At 24.1% G+C, this 12,057-nt stretch overlaps 1 protein-coding gene across 9 annotated transcripts in view; it reads right to left on the bottom strand.

Moving 5' to 3' along the window:
• Positions 1–1,429: 1,429 nt before the first annotated feature.
• Positions 1,430–12,057, bottom strand: part of LOC111686217 (RNA-binding protein Pasilla) — a 102,031-nt gene continuing 91,403 nt past the window's right edge. For 7 of the 9 annotated variants that reach the window (XM_046949536.1, XM_046949535.1, XM_023448570.2 and 4 more), the window contains 5 exons: positions 7,876–7,938; positions 6,694–6,837; positions 5,988–6,628; positions 4,069–4,642; positions 1,430–2,015 (listed from right to left, as the gene is read on the bottom strand). In XM_046949536.1, coding sequence (XP_046805492.1) covers positions 1,795–2,015; positions 4,069–4,642; positions 5,988–6,628; positions 6,694–6,837; positions 7,876–7,938 — 1,643 coding nt within the window. In that variant the 3' untranslated portion in view covers positions 1,430–1,794. The remainder of the gene's footprint in view (positions 2,016–4,068; positions 4,643–5,987; positions 6,629–6,693; positions 6,838–7,875; positions 7,939–12,057) is intronic. The other 2 variants (XM_023448596.2, XM_023448577.2) reach the window with 1 other exon arrangement.

Genomic DNA, 12,057 nt, shown 5'->3' with positions numbered 1-12,057 from the left:
ACAAATTTTAAAGGAATTTAAAAAAATTAGTAGAACAAAACTTTTTTTGAATTTTTTTTTGAAAATATTGAATTTGAATAAAATTTTTATTTACATTTTATTAACGATTTATAAAACGATAATAAAAAACTGCTAGTACTAATTGGTGGTAAATATGGAAGTTTAATATAATTTAAAGAAAATTTCAAAATTTAAAGCAAATTGAAAAAAATGGTAGATGAAAAGTTTTTTCAACTTTTTGTAAATATTTAATTTTTGTTGAGTTTTTTATTTACATTTTTTTAAAGGTTTATAAACCGATAATAAAAAACTTTTTCCACTAACTAGTAGTCGATACTGCAGTTTAACATATTGTTAAGAAAACTTCAAAATTTAAAGCAAATTATGGAAAATGGTAGAAGAAAAGTTTTTTTCAACTTTTTTAAAAAATTAAATTTGTATTGAGTTTTTAATGCACTTTTTATTAACAGTTTATAAACCGATAATAAAAAACTGTTTCCATCAATTAATAGTCAATACTGCAGTTCAACATATTTTTAAGAAAAATTCAAAACTGAAAGTAAATTTTGGAAAATGGTAGAAGAAAAGTTTTTTCAACTTTTTGAAAATATAAAATTTTTTTCTTGTATTTAATTTTTATTATTAGTTTAAAAATCGATAATAAAAAACCATTGCCTCCAATTTATAACTGTTTTAGCTGGCTTTAAGATTTTTTTTAACAAATTTTGCAAATAATTTGTAAAATAAAAGTTTGACAATTTTTAAAATTTTTTTCTTAACAAAACTAAACTTTTAAAATATATACTCTTCAAACATTTCTAAACGATTTGTTTTGTATTTTAAAACTTTTTTTTAACTATTTTAATATTTTTACTATTTTAACAATAACTATTTTTTTGTTTGTTTAATAATTGTATAATTTTCTTTTAACAAACTTAATGACAGAGATTAAAAAAAGTAAATCAACTATTTTGCCTTGCGTTTTTTAGTTTTTTTTTAGGAAAATAATAAAATTTATTTAACTACTCACAAAAATTTGTTTTTATAATTTATTAACCTTTCTATAATAGTTTACTTATTTTCGTTTTTTTTTTTTTGTTTACTAGGTTTAAGGGAAATTTGTTTAAAAATTATGTTTATTTTGTTTTGGTTGACAATTTACTAACTGTGGTTGTTGTTTTTTTTTTTTTTTTGTAATAATTTATTGTTTTAATAATTTATGGAAAAAACTTGATTTAAGATTTTTTTCTTTAAAAACTGTTTACTAAATGTTTTAGTTTTATTTGTTTTTTTTATTATATTGAAATTATAATTATTATCTAAAAAGTTTTGGTTTTAAACTCTTGTTTGTTTTCTATATAATATTATTTGTTTTTTTAATTTTGTTAAATATTTTACTAAGTTTTTTTACGTTTTGTTTTTTTTTCATATTGTTTGATAATGAAATTATTTGTTTGTATGTAATGGTTATGTGTGAGGGTAGAGGAAAAATAATGAAGAATTTTTTTTCTTACATTCATTACTTTTCTTTTTTTAAGATAAATAATTTTTTTGTTAATGATTTTACAGAAAAAAATTTTAAAAATTATTTTCTTTTTTTTTTTTTTGTTGTTTGTTTTAAAACAAATGTTGTTAAATTAAATTTCTATACAAATTATTAAGGGTGTATGTATGTGGAGAGAGGTGTAGGTGTGTGTGTGTGTGTTTTTTATATAGATTTCTTTTATGTATATATAATTATTTATATATTTATATTTTTATGTATAAATAATTTGTTTTTGTTTTGTTTTTTTTTTAATTCACAACAGTGGCTAATGGAATTTGTCGCGCTCTTTTTGTCTCCTCCTCGTTGATTTTTTGTTCAATTAAAAATTGAGCTTTAGCAATGGCACTCGGTTGACCAGTTATTGTTACAATACGATTTCTAGTGCCAGGTGCGAATATACCTTTCTTTGAAATTTGCACATTTGCGCCCGATACATGTTGTATTTCAACTAAACTACGACCATTTGGACCTGGAATTATTTCAGTTTTATAATAATTTTATTATGATTATTAACTTTTTTTTTTTTGTATATGTAATTTAAAAAGAGAAAAATAAATGTTTTGTGTTGTATATTATTAATTATTATTACTATTAGCTTGGAAATTAAGAAATTAGTTTAAAAATTATTTAATAAATGTGGGAATGTTTAAAAATTATTAAATTGTCGTTTTTTTTTAAAGAAAAATTGTTATTTTAGTAAATTTGTTTAAAAAATATTAAACTATAAACTATTATTTAATTGAGGTATATTTATATTTTATTTGTTTATTTTTTTTTTAATTTTCATTAAGAAAATATTTAGCAACTTTTAGTTAAAGTTGAGTTTTTTTTTTGTATTTTTTTTATATATTAAAGTAGCTTTTAAACCAATTGCACTAATATCCCTTAAGGATTAAAGAAATGAAATAAATGTTTATAGTAAATTAACTTAAAATAATAATAATATAATTAAAAAAAATTTAAACACCTAAACAAAAAACCATAATGACAATGTATGTATATGATAGTTAGTTTATAAATGGATTAGGAAAAGAAAGCCTAAACTAAACTTACAAATTTAACAATTTAAACTTAATTAATTTAAAGCAAAAGAGTAAGTAATCATAGGTCCTATTCACACTATTCTTTGCTTTAAAAGAATTTTAGAAAATTTAAAATTGTTAAGATTTACAAAGTGCAAAATTTTTTTTTTTTTAATTTTTAACAAATAAAAAAAATATATATTTTAAATATAAAGCTGCGCCCTTTATTTTATGTTTACATAAATAATAAAAGTAAATATGTAAATAAAATATGAAAATAAAATGTCCCGTTTGAAAACGTTTCTGTTTTGAATGAAGAAATTATTGGCGAAAGGACCAGCCTTTAAAGTGTTATAAACAGGCTTAGTACTCTTCAAAATTAAACACTTTTTAAAGAAAGAGACGTTCAATTTGTAATTTAAACAAAAAAATGTTTTAAAAACAATTATGAAATGGAAAAACTAAAAGGCAAAATATTTATAAATGTATGGAAAAGGGTAAAGTAAATAGTTTACAAGTTTTAATGACAAATGTTGTTGTTTTTAGGTATATAACATCACAGTTTCTTTTTAAATGGAAAACTAATTCTGAATAAAACAAATGATAATCGAATGAACGTCTTTTGTTTGAACTATTTCAAATGGAGATTTTTGTTGTTGTTTCTTACTTATTTTCTTTTATTATATTTTATTGCTAGAAATGTATTTAGTTTACAGTGAAAATTAAAGAAAATGAAATATATATTTTTTTAAGGCGGCAAGAACTTGACTAGATATACAAAACAAATTAACAAAAAAATAGCTAATAAAATAAGTTATTGTGAAGCAGAAAACTATGTTATTAACATATGAAACGTAGTTGTTTGAGACACTTAAACCATTGAATTATTTCTTCTTTTTTAAACTTAAAGAAAAGAGGGCCATTTAAATTTATAAAAAAAATAAGAAAAAAAACTTAAAAGGAATGTTTAAATTCCTTAAATATAGCTCCCTAGGTTACTCACTATATATGTATTATATCAAGTAATTATATAAAACTAATAAAAAGGAATGTTTTTAGAAAGTATGAAGAAGGCTTTAGTGTAAAAGTTTAAATATATATATAAAAAGGCACTTATGTTATTTAATTATACAAATATAAAATAAAAAAATAATTGCAATACACTTACAAACAAATCATAAAATCATTAATAATATTAAAAAAACGTGGTGTAACAAATTAACAAACATAAAGTTGTTTTAAAAAATAAATGTAAAAACAAATATTTTTCAAAAAAACAGGCACCCGACTTATGGTTTTTGTTTTTAACAAACAAACATATTTAGGGAAGTTAAAAAAAAAATTAAAAAATTTGAGCTTTATATTAACAGAACCAAAAAAGTAAAAGGATATAAAACAAAAACTAGGTTAGGTAAATTATTTGCATAATTTTTTTTCTTGCTTGTTTGTTCTTGTTGTTGTTTGTCTGTTTTTAGTAAGGATAATAAAAACGTGGCCCACCTAAGATAGCGCCTACAATAACTTCAGGAATTTCCACATTTTTGGTATCCTTGGCACCCAAATCACCCGGTGTGGGACTCTTACTCAGACTGCTCAACGAATGGGCAGCATTAGCACCCAATGTGGGTGCCGTAGTGGCGGTACCTGTAGCAGCGGTTAAACCAAAACTATTATTATTCAATGACACGGGTGTGGCAGCTTGACCAGCTGTAGCTGCACTTCCTAAATGACGGAAATGATCAAATTGGGCCGCAGCAGCTGCAACATCCAATTGTGTTTGCGTGGGACGCGAGGCGGCCGCAGCAGCAGCGGCTGCAGCTGCGGCTGTATATTGTTCCAAATTGACTTGTCCTACGGCACCGAAAACATTGCTCGCACTGGCGGCAGCATTGGCGGCGGCTGTCTGTTGATCCAACGTGGATACACCCAAATAGCTGCCGAGTGTTGTGTGAGCACCATTGGCATGTGGCAAACCGACACCCATACCGAGTACACCGTATTTAGCTAAAACACCTAAGGCAGCACACACTTCAGTAGTGGCGGTTTCGGAATAGCCTAAACTTCTTAAAGCGACCTGAAATGGTAAAAAGAAATTGATTAATATTTGACAATAGTTTAAATTTTTATAGATCTTAGAGATTTTGGCAAATTTTTACTTTATTTCGAAATACAATTTTTTTACATTTCACTTATTTTAGCTTATATTGATTATATTTCTAAAATACCAAAATATTAAAATTTTGAAGTAATTTGAAAAAATAAGTAGAACAAAAGTTTTTTGAATCTTTGGAATATATTGAATTTGTGTTGAGTTTTTAAATTAAATTTTATTAACGGTTTAAAACCGATAATAAATAACTGTTTATACTAATTTGAAGTCAATATTTCTGTCTGACATATTTTTAAGAAGAATATCAAATTTGAAGCATATTGTGGAAAATAGTTTAATAAAAGTTTTTTTTTTAACTTTTTGAAAATATATAATTTTTGTTGAGTTTTTAATTTACATTTCTTTTAAAGTTTAAAACCCGATAATAAATAACTATTTATACTAATTTGTTGTCAATATTTCTGTCTGACATATTTTTAAGAAAAATATCAAATTTAAAGCATATTGTGGAAAATGGTACAACAAAAGTTTTTTCAACTATTTGCAAATATAAAATTTTTGTTGAGTTTTTAATTTACATTTCTTTTAACAGTTTAAAAACTGATAATAAAAAATTGTTTACACTAATTTGTAGTCCACATTTGTGTTTAACATATTCTTTAAAAAAATTAAAAATTTGATGAAAATTGTAAAAAATTGTAAAAGAAAAGTTTTTTCAACTTTCTAAATATATAAAATTTTTGTTGAGTTTTATTAACGGCTTATAAACCGATAATAAAAAACTGTTGTCGCAATTGGTGGTCATTATGAAAGTTTTACAAATATTTAAGAAAAATCCAAAATTTGAAGCAGATTGTGGAAAATAGTAGAACAAAAGTGTTTTCAACTTTTTGAAAAGTTTTTAAACTTTTTAAAAATATAAAATTTTTGTTGAGTTTTTAAATTAATTTTTTTAACGGATTATAAACCGATAATAAAAAACTGTTGTCGCTAATTGGTAGTCATTATGGAAGATTAATATATATATTTAAGAAAGTTAATATATTTAAAGCATATTGTGGAAAATAGTAGAACAAAAGTTTTTTCAACTTTTTGAAAATAGAAATTATTTTCAAGTTTTTTTTTTTTTCATTTATATGTAATTAATGTTTTAAAAGAGATAATAAAAAACTATTGCCACCAGTTTATAGCTACTAGCACACTATATGAAAAATTTATTTTTTTTAAATTTAATTTCGAAAACTCGAACAAGCTTATTATTTACAAGCTTTTTTATTAAAAAACGCGGCTTTCTTTCTGTCTTTCTCACCTTAATATGTTCCAATAACTGTGTGGCCAATGCTAGATTTGGTGCTGGATTTGGTGTGCTCAAATTCAAGGACAAATTAATGCCCGTACCATTGACTAGTAGACCAGCTGCCGAAGCGGCACCACCAATTGTCGTACCCAAAGTTGAATTCAACGAGGCGGTACTCGAATTAATAGCATTCTGATTGGTGGCATATGGTGAACCGGTTGGATTGAAATTTGCCACCGGCCCACTAACATCAGCATACGAGACATTCAAACAAGTGCCCGACTGAGGATCTTCGACTATTTTCGATAAGATCATTTTGCAGGCATTTTTATTGTTCTCCTTGTCGCCAATGATGGTAATGCAACGTTCTTGCAATGAAATATCCTTGGGCTTTTGGCTAATCTGTACATATGAACCACTTTCCTCTTTGATTTGCTTAATGTAAGCACCACCCTTGCCAATGATCATGCCGGCGGTGGAATTGGGCACCAAAATTTTCACTTGTTTATCACGTTCTTGGCTCTGTTTATTTTCGGCATCCAAGATTTTTGTATTCAAATCGGGTTTTTCACGAATTTTATCCATAATGAAATCGAGTACAGTCATAATGCCTTCCACGGTGCCGGTTATAAGACACACACGTTCGGTAGTACCTGTGTTTAAGGAAAAGAAATTTCAATAAGATTCTTTTTTAAAGAAATTTTCAATAGCTACTAACCTGGATAGAAATCATGTGATTTGGACATTTTAACACGAGCACCAGTATCTTTTTGTAAAGAGGCTATGGTCTCGCCTCCTTTGCCAATAATGGCACCGGAGGCCACTGCTGGCACTAAGATCTTCATGTGATAGGTTGAATCACCTGAAAGAATTAAAAAAAAGAATTTTTATTAATAAAATTGAAAATATTTAATAAGTTTTCTGTTTTTTATAAATTTAATATAGTTGTTGTTGTTTTTTTAATTATTAGGTTCGAAAATTAAAAATAATAACATTTTATTTCTTCATTATGTTATATTTGAAATTTTTGTTTTTAATGAATTATGAATTTTGCGTTTGAATCTATGAATCTATTATTTTAACATTTATTAACATTTAACACTCTAAATGATTGAAATGATAATTTACGTTATGAGATGTTTGTTTTAAGATTCAAATTTTATGAAATGCTTAATGAAGTTTTTAAGAAAATTTTATGAGTTTGTGCTATGAATTCTAAGCAAAATTTTAACACAACATTTACCTGGGACAAGTTATTGATTTGTGATAAAATTTTAGGAAAACAATAAGAAAAACTTAATAGAAAACTTTTTTTTACACAAAATATATAACGACTAAGGTATAGTCTTTAAAGCTTTGTGGAATGGTTGAATGCTAAGAGAAAATCAGGAAATGAAAAGTGTCTTTTTACAAAGAAATCTTGGGAGTTTTGTAAACTATTTACATAAATCATCAGTGACAAAGATTTGAGTTTAAAAATCCCTCTATAAATCTTTAGAACAAGTAATTCATTTAATTTAAGCTTTAACAGCTTTACAACAACTATTAAACATTACTAGGTAATGCAGAAAGTAATAAGTTGTACTGATTTTGTTATATAAAGAAACATTTAAAAGTCATTATTATTTAAATTAGTTTTAAAGCTTTTTAACAAGTTAGCAAAAGTTTTTAGTTAGTTAATAGGCAACAACTATTAAAAATAGTTTTTTTCTTCATGCATTTCTTTTCTGGGTAAATTAATTATATTATTAAAAAAACATACAAAAATCAATTAAAATTTAGAAATAAAACAAAGAATTAAAACCAAAAAAAAAAAATTGCAAAAAAAATTTCTTTTTCAAAAAACAACAAAATTATGAACTTTTATAATGACATTTATGAAACAATGAGAAAAGCTTACCATGATGATAATTATTGTTATTATTTTCAATTTCAACCTCTAATCCAGAACAAACAGACTCACCTAGAAATAGATAAAAACATGGACAACGAAATGGGGCAGCATACATAATTATAATAAAACAATGCCACGTTTTTATAAATTTAATTTATAATATTTTTATTTTGTTTTATTTTTTGGGGAGAAAAAGGAAAAAGAGAAAAAAAAATAAATAAATTAGTTTATATTTAAATGTATATTGTATAATTATAAAAAAGAATTATATGTTTTATTTAAATCAATATTTAAACAAAAGAGAAAAATATTTAAAAAGAACTAAAGATAAAAAAAGATTAAATAACGAAAAGCTCTCATTATGATTGTAATGATAAATGTAAGAAGAAATATTATTATTAATTAAATGAAAATATGAAAAAAATGTGTGAGTGCATGTGTGTGTTTCTTTAGGAAAAAAAAACCAACAATATTTTGTAATATTTAGCTAACATGTAATGTTTATGTTAAAGAAACAAGAAAAACACAAATAAATAATTTAACATGATTTTTAAACAGTGTCTAACGAAAAGTTTTAAATTTTATTATTTTTTTTGATATTAATAAGTTTAATAGACGAAAAAAATAAAAAAAATCAAAATACAACTTTTAATCGGGAATATTCCAAGAACTGATTTCCTTATTTTCTTCAAAACGTGGTATACTTTTAGGCATTTAATGAAAAAATGCAATCAAATTCAGCAAATTAAGTTTTCACACAAAGACATAGTTAAGAGAAAGCTTTAAAAAGATTTAAATTTCCCTATTTTCAAGCCTATTCCTTAAAGCACTTTTCCAACCTGCCTCGCAATTCCTGCTCACAAAAACTACTCTGAAAAACTATCATACAACAAAAAACATCTATTCAATTAATATTTATGTCAAACGGAGATGGCCTATTACGTAACCATACTCTTCTCGATACTTAATAACAACAACACAATAACAACAACTATTCTCATCTATTCTCAAACTTGTATAATATACTATGACATTATGATATACAAAAACATGACAAGAACACAGCAAAAAAATATACATACATATGACTAAACATTGACAACACATTTTATTATGATGACATGACAGCAATAACGCATTTTGTTATGCACCTGATTAAATGTTACAATTCTCTCATATAGATACTCAAATATAACCCACACAATATACATATACTTATACATACATATATACATTTGTATGTATATAAGTACACTTGAAAAAACATCAATATCTGATTATTATTTTTGTAAACTACAGAGAACAAAACAAAAAAAAACGAGAATTGTTAAATAAATAAAAAAGAAAAAAAAAAAACACAGCGAGAGTAAAAAAAAACAAGACCTCAAAGGCAAACTATATATGACTATTATCTATTAAATATTATATCTTGTATATGAGAATGTTATGTAAATGTGTAAGTTTGTCAATGTGTGTGAGTATGACATATCTATATGCAACCTTGTGACATTAATTGTAAATAGAAAATATAGTTGATGTGTGTTTGCTCAAACATTTCTTTAAAGTACTAAAGGTACATCTAGCACTCTTTTAACGAGCAGTTTACAAAAAAAAGCTTTGACTAAGGGTTACAAGTTTTAAGTTCCGAGTGACTACAATAATTTCAGCTGTTTTATTAAAATATGCTCTTAAAAATATTAAAAAGCTTTCAGATATATGATATATTTATGACCACATCTTGCTGACATTTTACTTCTTGTAATCTATATGGTAATTGAAGTACATAATGTTCTGCCTAAGGCCGTTAAAAAAGAGCTTTTCTTTACATACTCCTATACAATATATTTTAATATACATATTTGTCTTTATGTTCATTACACATTTCTATACATTAATATATAACCATTGTTAGTCTTCTTTTATAAAGACAGCAACAAATAGGCAAAATTTTAATAAAAGAAAGAAAAATCTATAAGACCTAGGTTTCATATGTGTACTACTTAGTTTTTTTTTTAATGCTAAATCTATTATATATTTCTAAAGACTTAAGCACTCTACTAATAGAATTAATGGTATTAAATTTATTAAATTTTTTAATTTTATTAAAGCTTGAGATTTAAAAGTTTTTCATAACAAATTAACAAAAAGCCAAAAAACTTATCTTTTTGACTTTTGAATGTTTATAAAGCTCAACGTCCCTAATTGTTATATCAAACTGTATATCTTTAAGCTTTTTTTAATAAGCTTTACTGTTTTGTGTGTGTCGAAATCTTTTAAGTTTCATAAAAACTTTATAAAGTTTATTTAAAGCTTTCCATTAAGACTGCTATGGAAAAAAATATAAAATTTTGAATTTTAAAAGCTTATGCTCAAAATCTTAAAGCTTTTATTAAAACTTTGTGCTTAATCAATAAGCATAATATAAACATAAAATCTTTTTTCAATATTTTTTTCATAATGTAAATATTAAGGGTCTTATTCATAATCTTTTTTCAAAAGGTTTATAATTCAAGTTTCCATATAATTCAGTTACACTTTAAAGATCTTGTAAAATAAAAAGCTTCAACTATTAAAAGAATAAGCTATAAATTAAGCTTAAGCTTTTTTTTCAAAAAAGTTTTTAATTTTTGGCTATTTTTTCGAAATCTTTTAAATTTCATGTAAACTTATAGCGATGTTTATACCATACTGAAATTAATGAAATTTAAGCTTGAAAGTTTAAAATGTTTAAGCTTTTATAAAAAAATATGAAAGATTAACTTATAACTGAGAAATTGTAAATTTCATGCAAAGTTATGTGCTTTTACTAAAACATGAGATTTAAAAGTTTTTCGGAAAAAATTAAGACACATATAAACTATAATACAATTTAAACACTTTCTCCTTGTAAAATATAAAGCTTTAAGTAACTATTATATTTTGAACTTTTTTCAAAAAAGCTTTAAATTATTAAGTTTCATAAAAACTTAGTTAAGTTTATTTAAAGTTTTAAACTAAAAGCTTTGTACTAAAACTGTAATAAAGTGTTCTTTACAAACAAGAAAACTTAAAAGCTTTCTTTTTTTAATTAAGAAGCTTTTAAAAGAAATATTAGCAAAAGCTTTTATAAAGACTGAGTACCTTATTCAAAGCAAATCAAAATAAAGATAATTTTATGTTAAAATTTAAACGAAGCGATAAAAAAAGCTCATTCAAGCTCATAATAAGTGACAAATAAAAGCTGTTGTTATTTATTACTGCTATTACTTTCTAGTTTTTATTTTCTTACAAATTCAACAAAATTTTGCTGACTTCAAAAAAAAAGCAAAAGTTGTGTGTGAACAAGGTATAAATAAAATTCTACCTAAGCCTTCAGCTAAATGTTGTTTCACTTTTTTCCTTAGTTCTTTATCTTATTTTCTTACAACAAACACTTTTGCTTTTTATGTTCACTACACGATATATATTTTTTTATGTTATTTCTCTTACGAAATGTGTTAAAGTGTCCTTCAAAAATATGTAGAGTATGTTTGTTGTTTTTTTTTCGTTTAAATAAATACATACTATTTTTTATACTTTATTTGTCGTTAGACTTTAATTAGAAACTTTGTGTGAACTAAATTTTCATTTTCATGTATTTAATAGATAAAGAGGAGAGAAGATGAAATAGACAAAAAAAAAAAACGCTTTACAAATTGCATAGATAGAAATGGGAAGATGATGACATTGCTTTCACACGCTTAGAATTTAGAAAATGCTTACAAATCAAAAAAGAATCTAAAAAAAACAACCATGAATCTATAGAAAAAAAGCATTGAAAACATAGATATACAATGTATATAAAACAAATTGAGTCATGTATTAGTGTTAGAATTTAACACGAATTCAAATAGAATGTGGCAACATTTGCACACTTTGAATAAAAACGAAAAAAAAAGAAACTAACTAAACAAATGAGAGGGAAAAATACCAAAAATAAAATTTTAAACAAATTTCAAAACTAAAAAAACACATATTGAAAAATACTAAAATAGAATTAAATAGAATATTTATAAATTAAAATAGATCATTAGGCAGACAGAATGAAAGATGAAAAAAAAAACTATAGAAAACAAAAAAAAAAAAACATGTGTTATATTTTAGAAATACGTGTTCTATTAGAAATGTTGCTACAATAAAAAAAACGTTTTTTTAATATTAAACTGGGCA

Source organism: Lucilia cuprina, chromosome 4 (assembly GCF_022045245.1).
Source record: "Lucilia cuprina isolate Lc7/37 chromosome 4, ASM2204524v1, whole genome shotgun sequence".
In the NCBI taxonomy this organism is placed as follows: Eukaryota; Metazoa; Arthropoda; class Insecta; order Diptera; family Calliphoridae; genus Lucilia; species Lucilia cuprina.
Note: the sequence above shows the minus strand (reverse complement) of the source record. Positions and strands in the feature narration are given on the sequence as shown.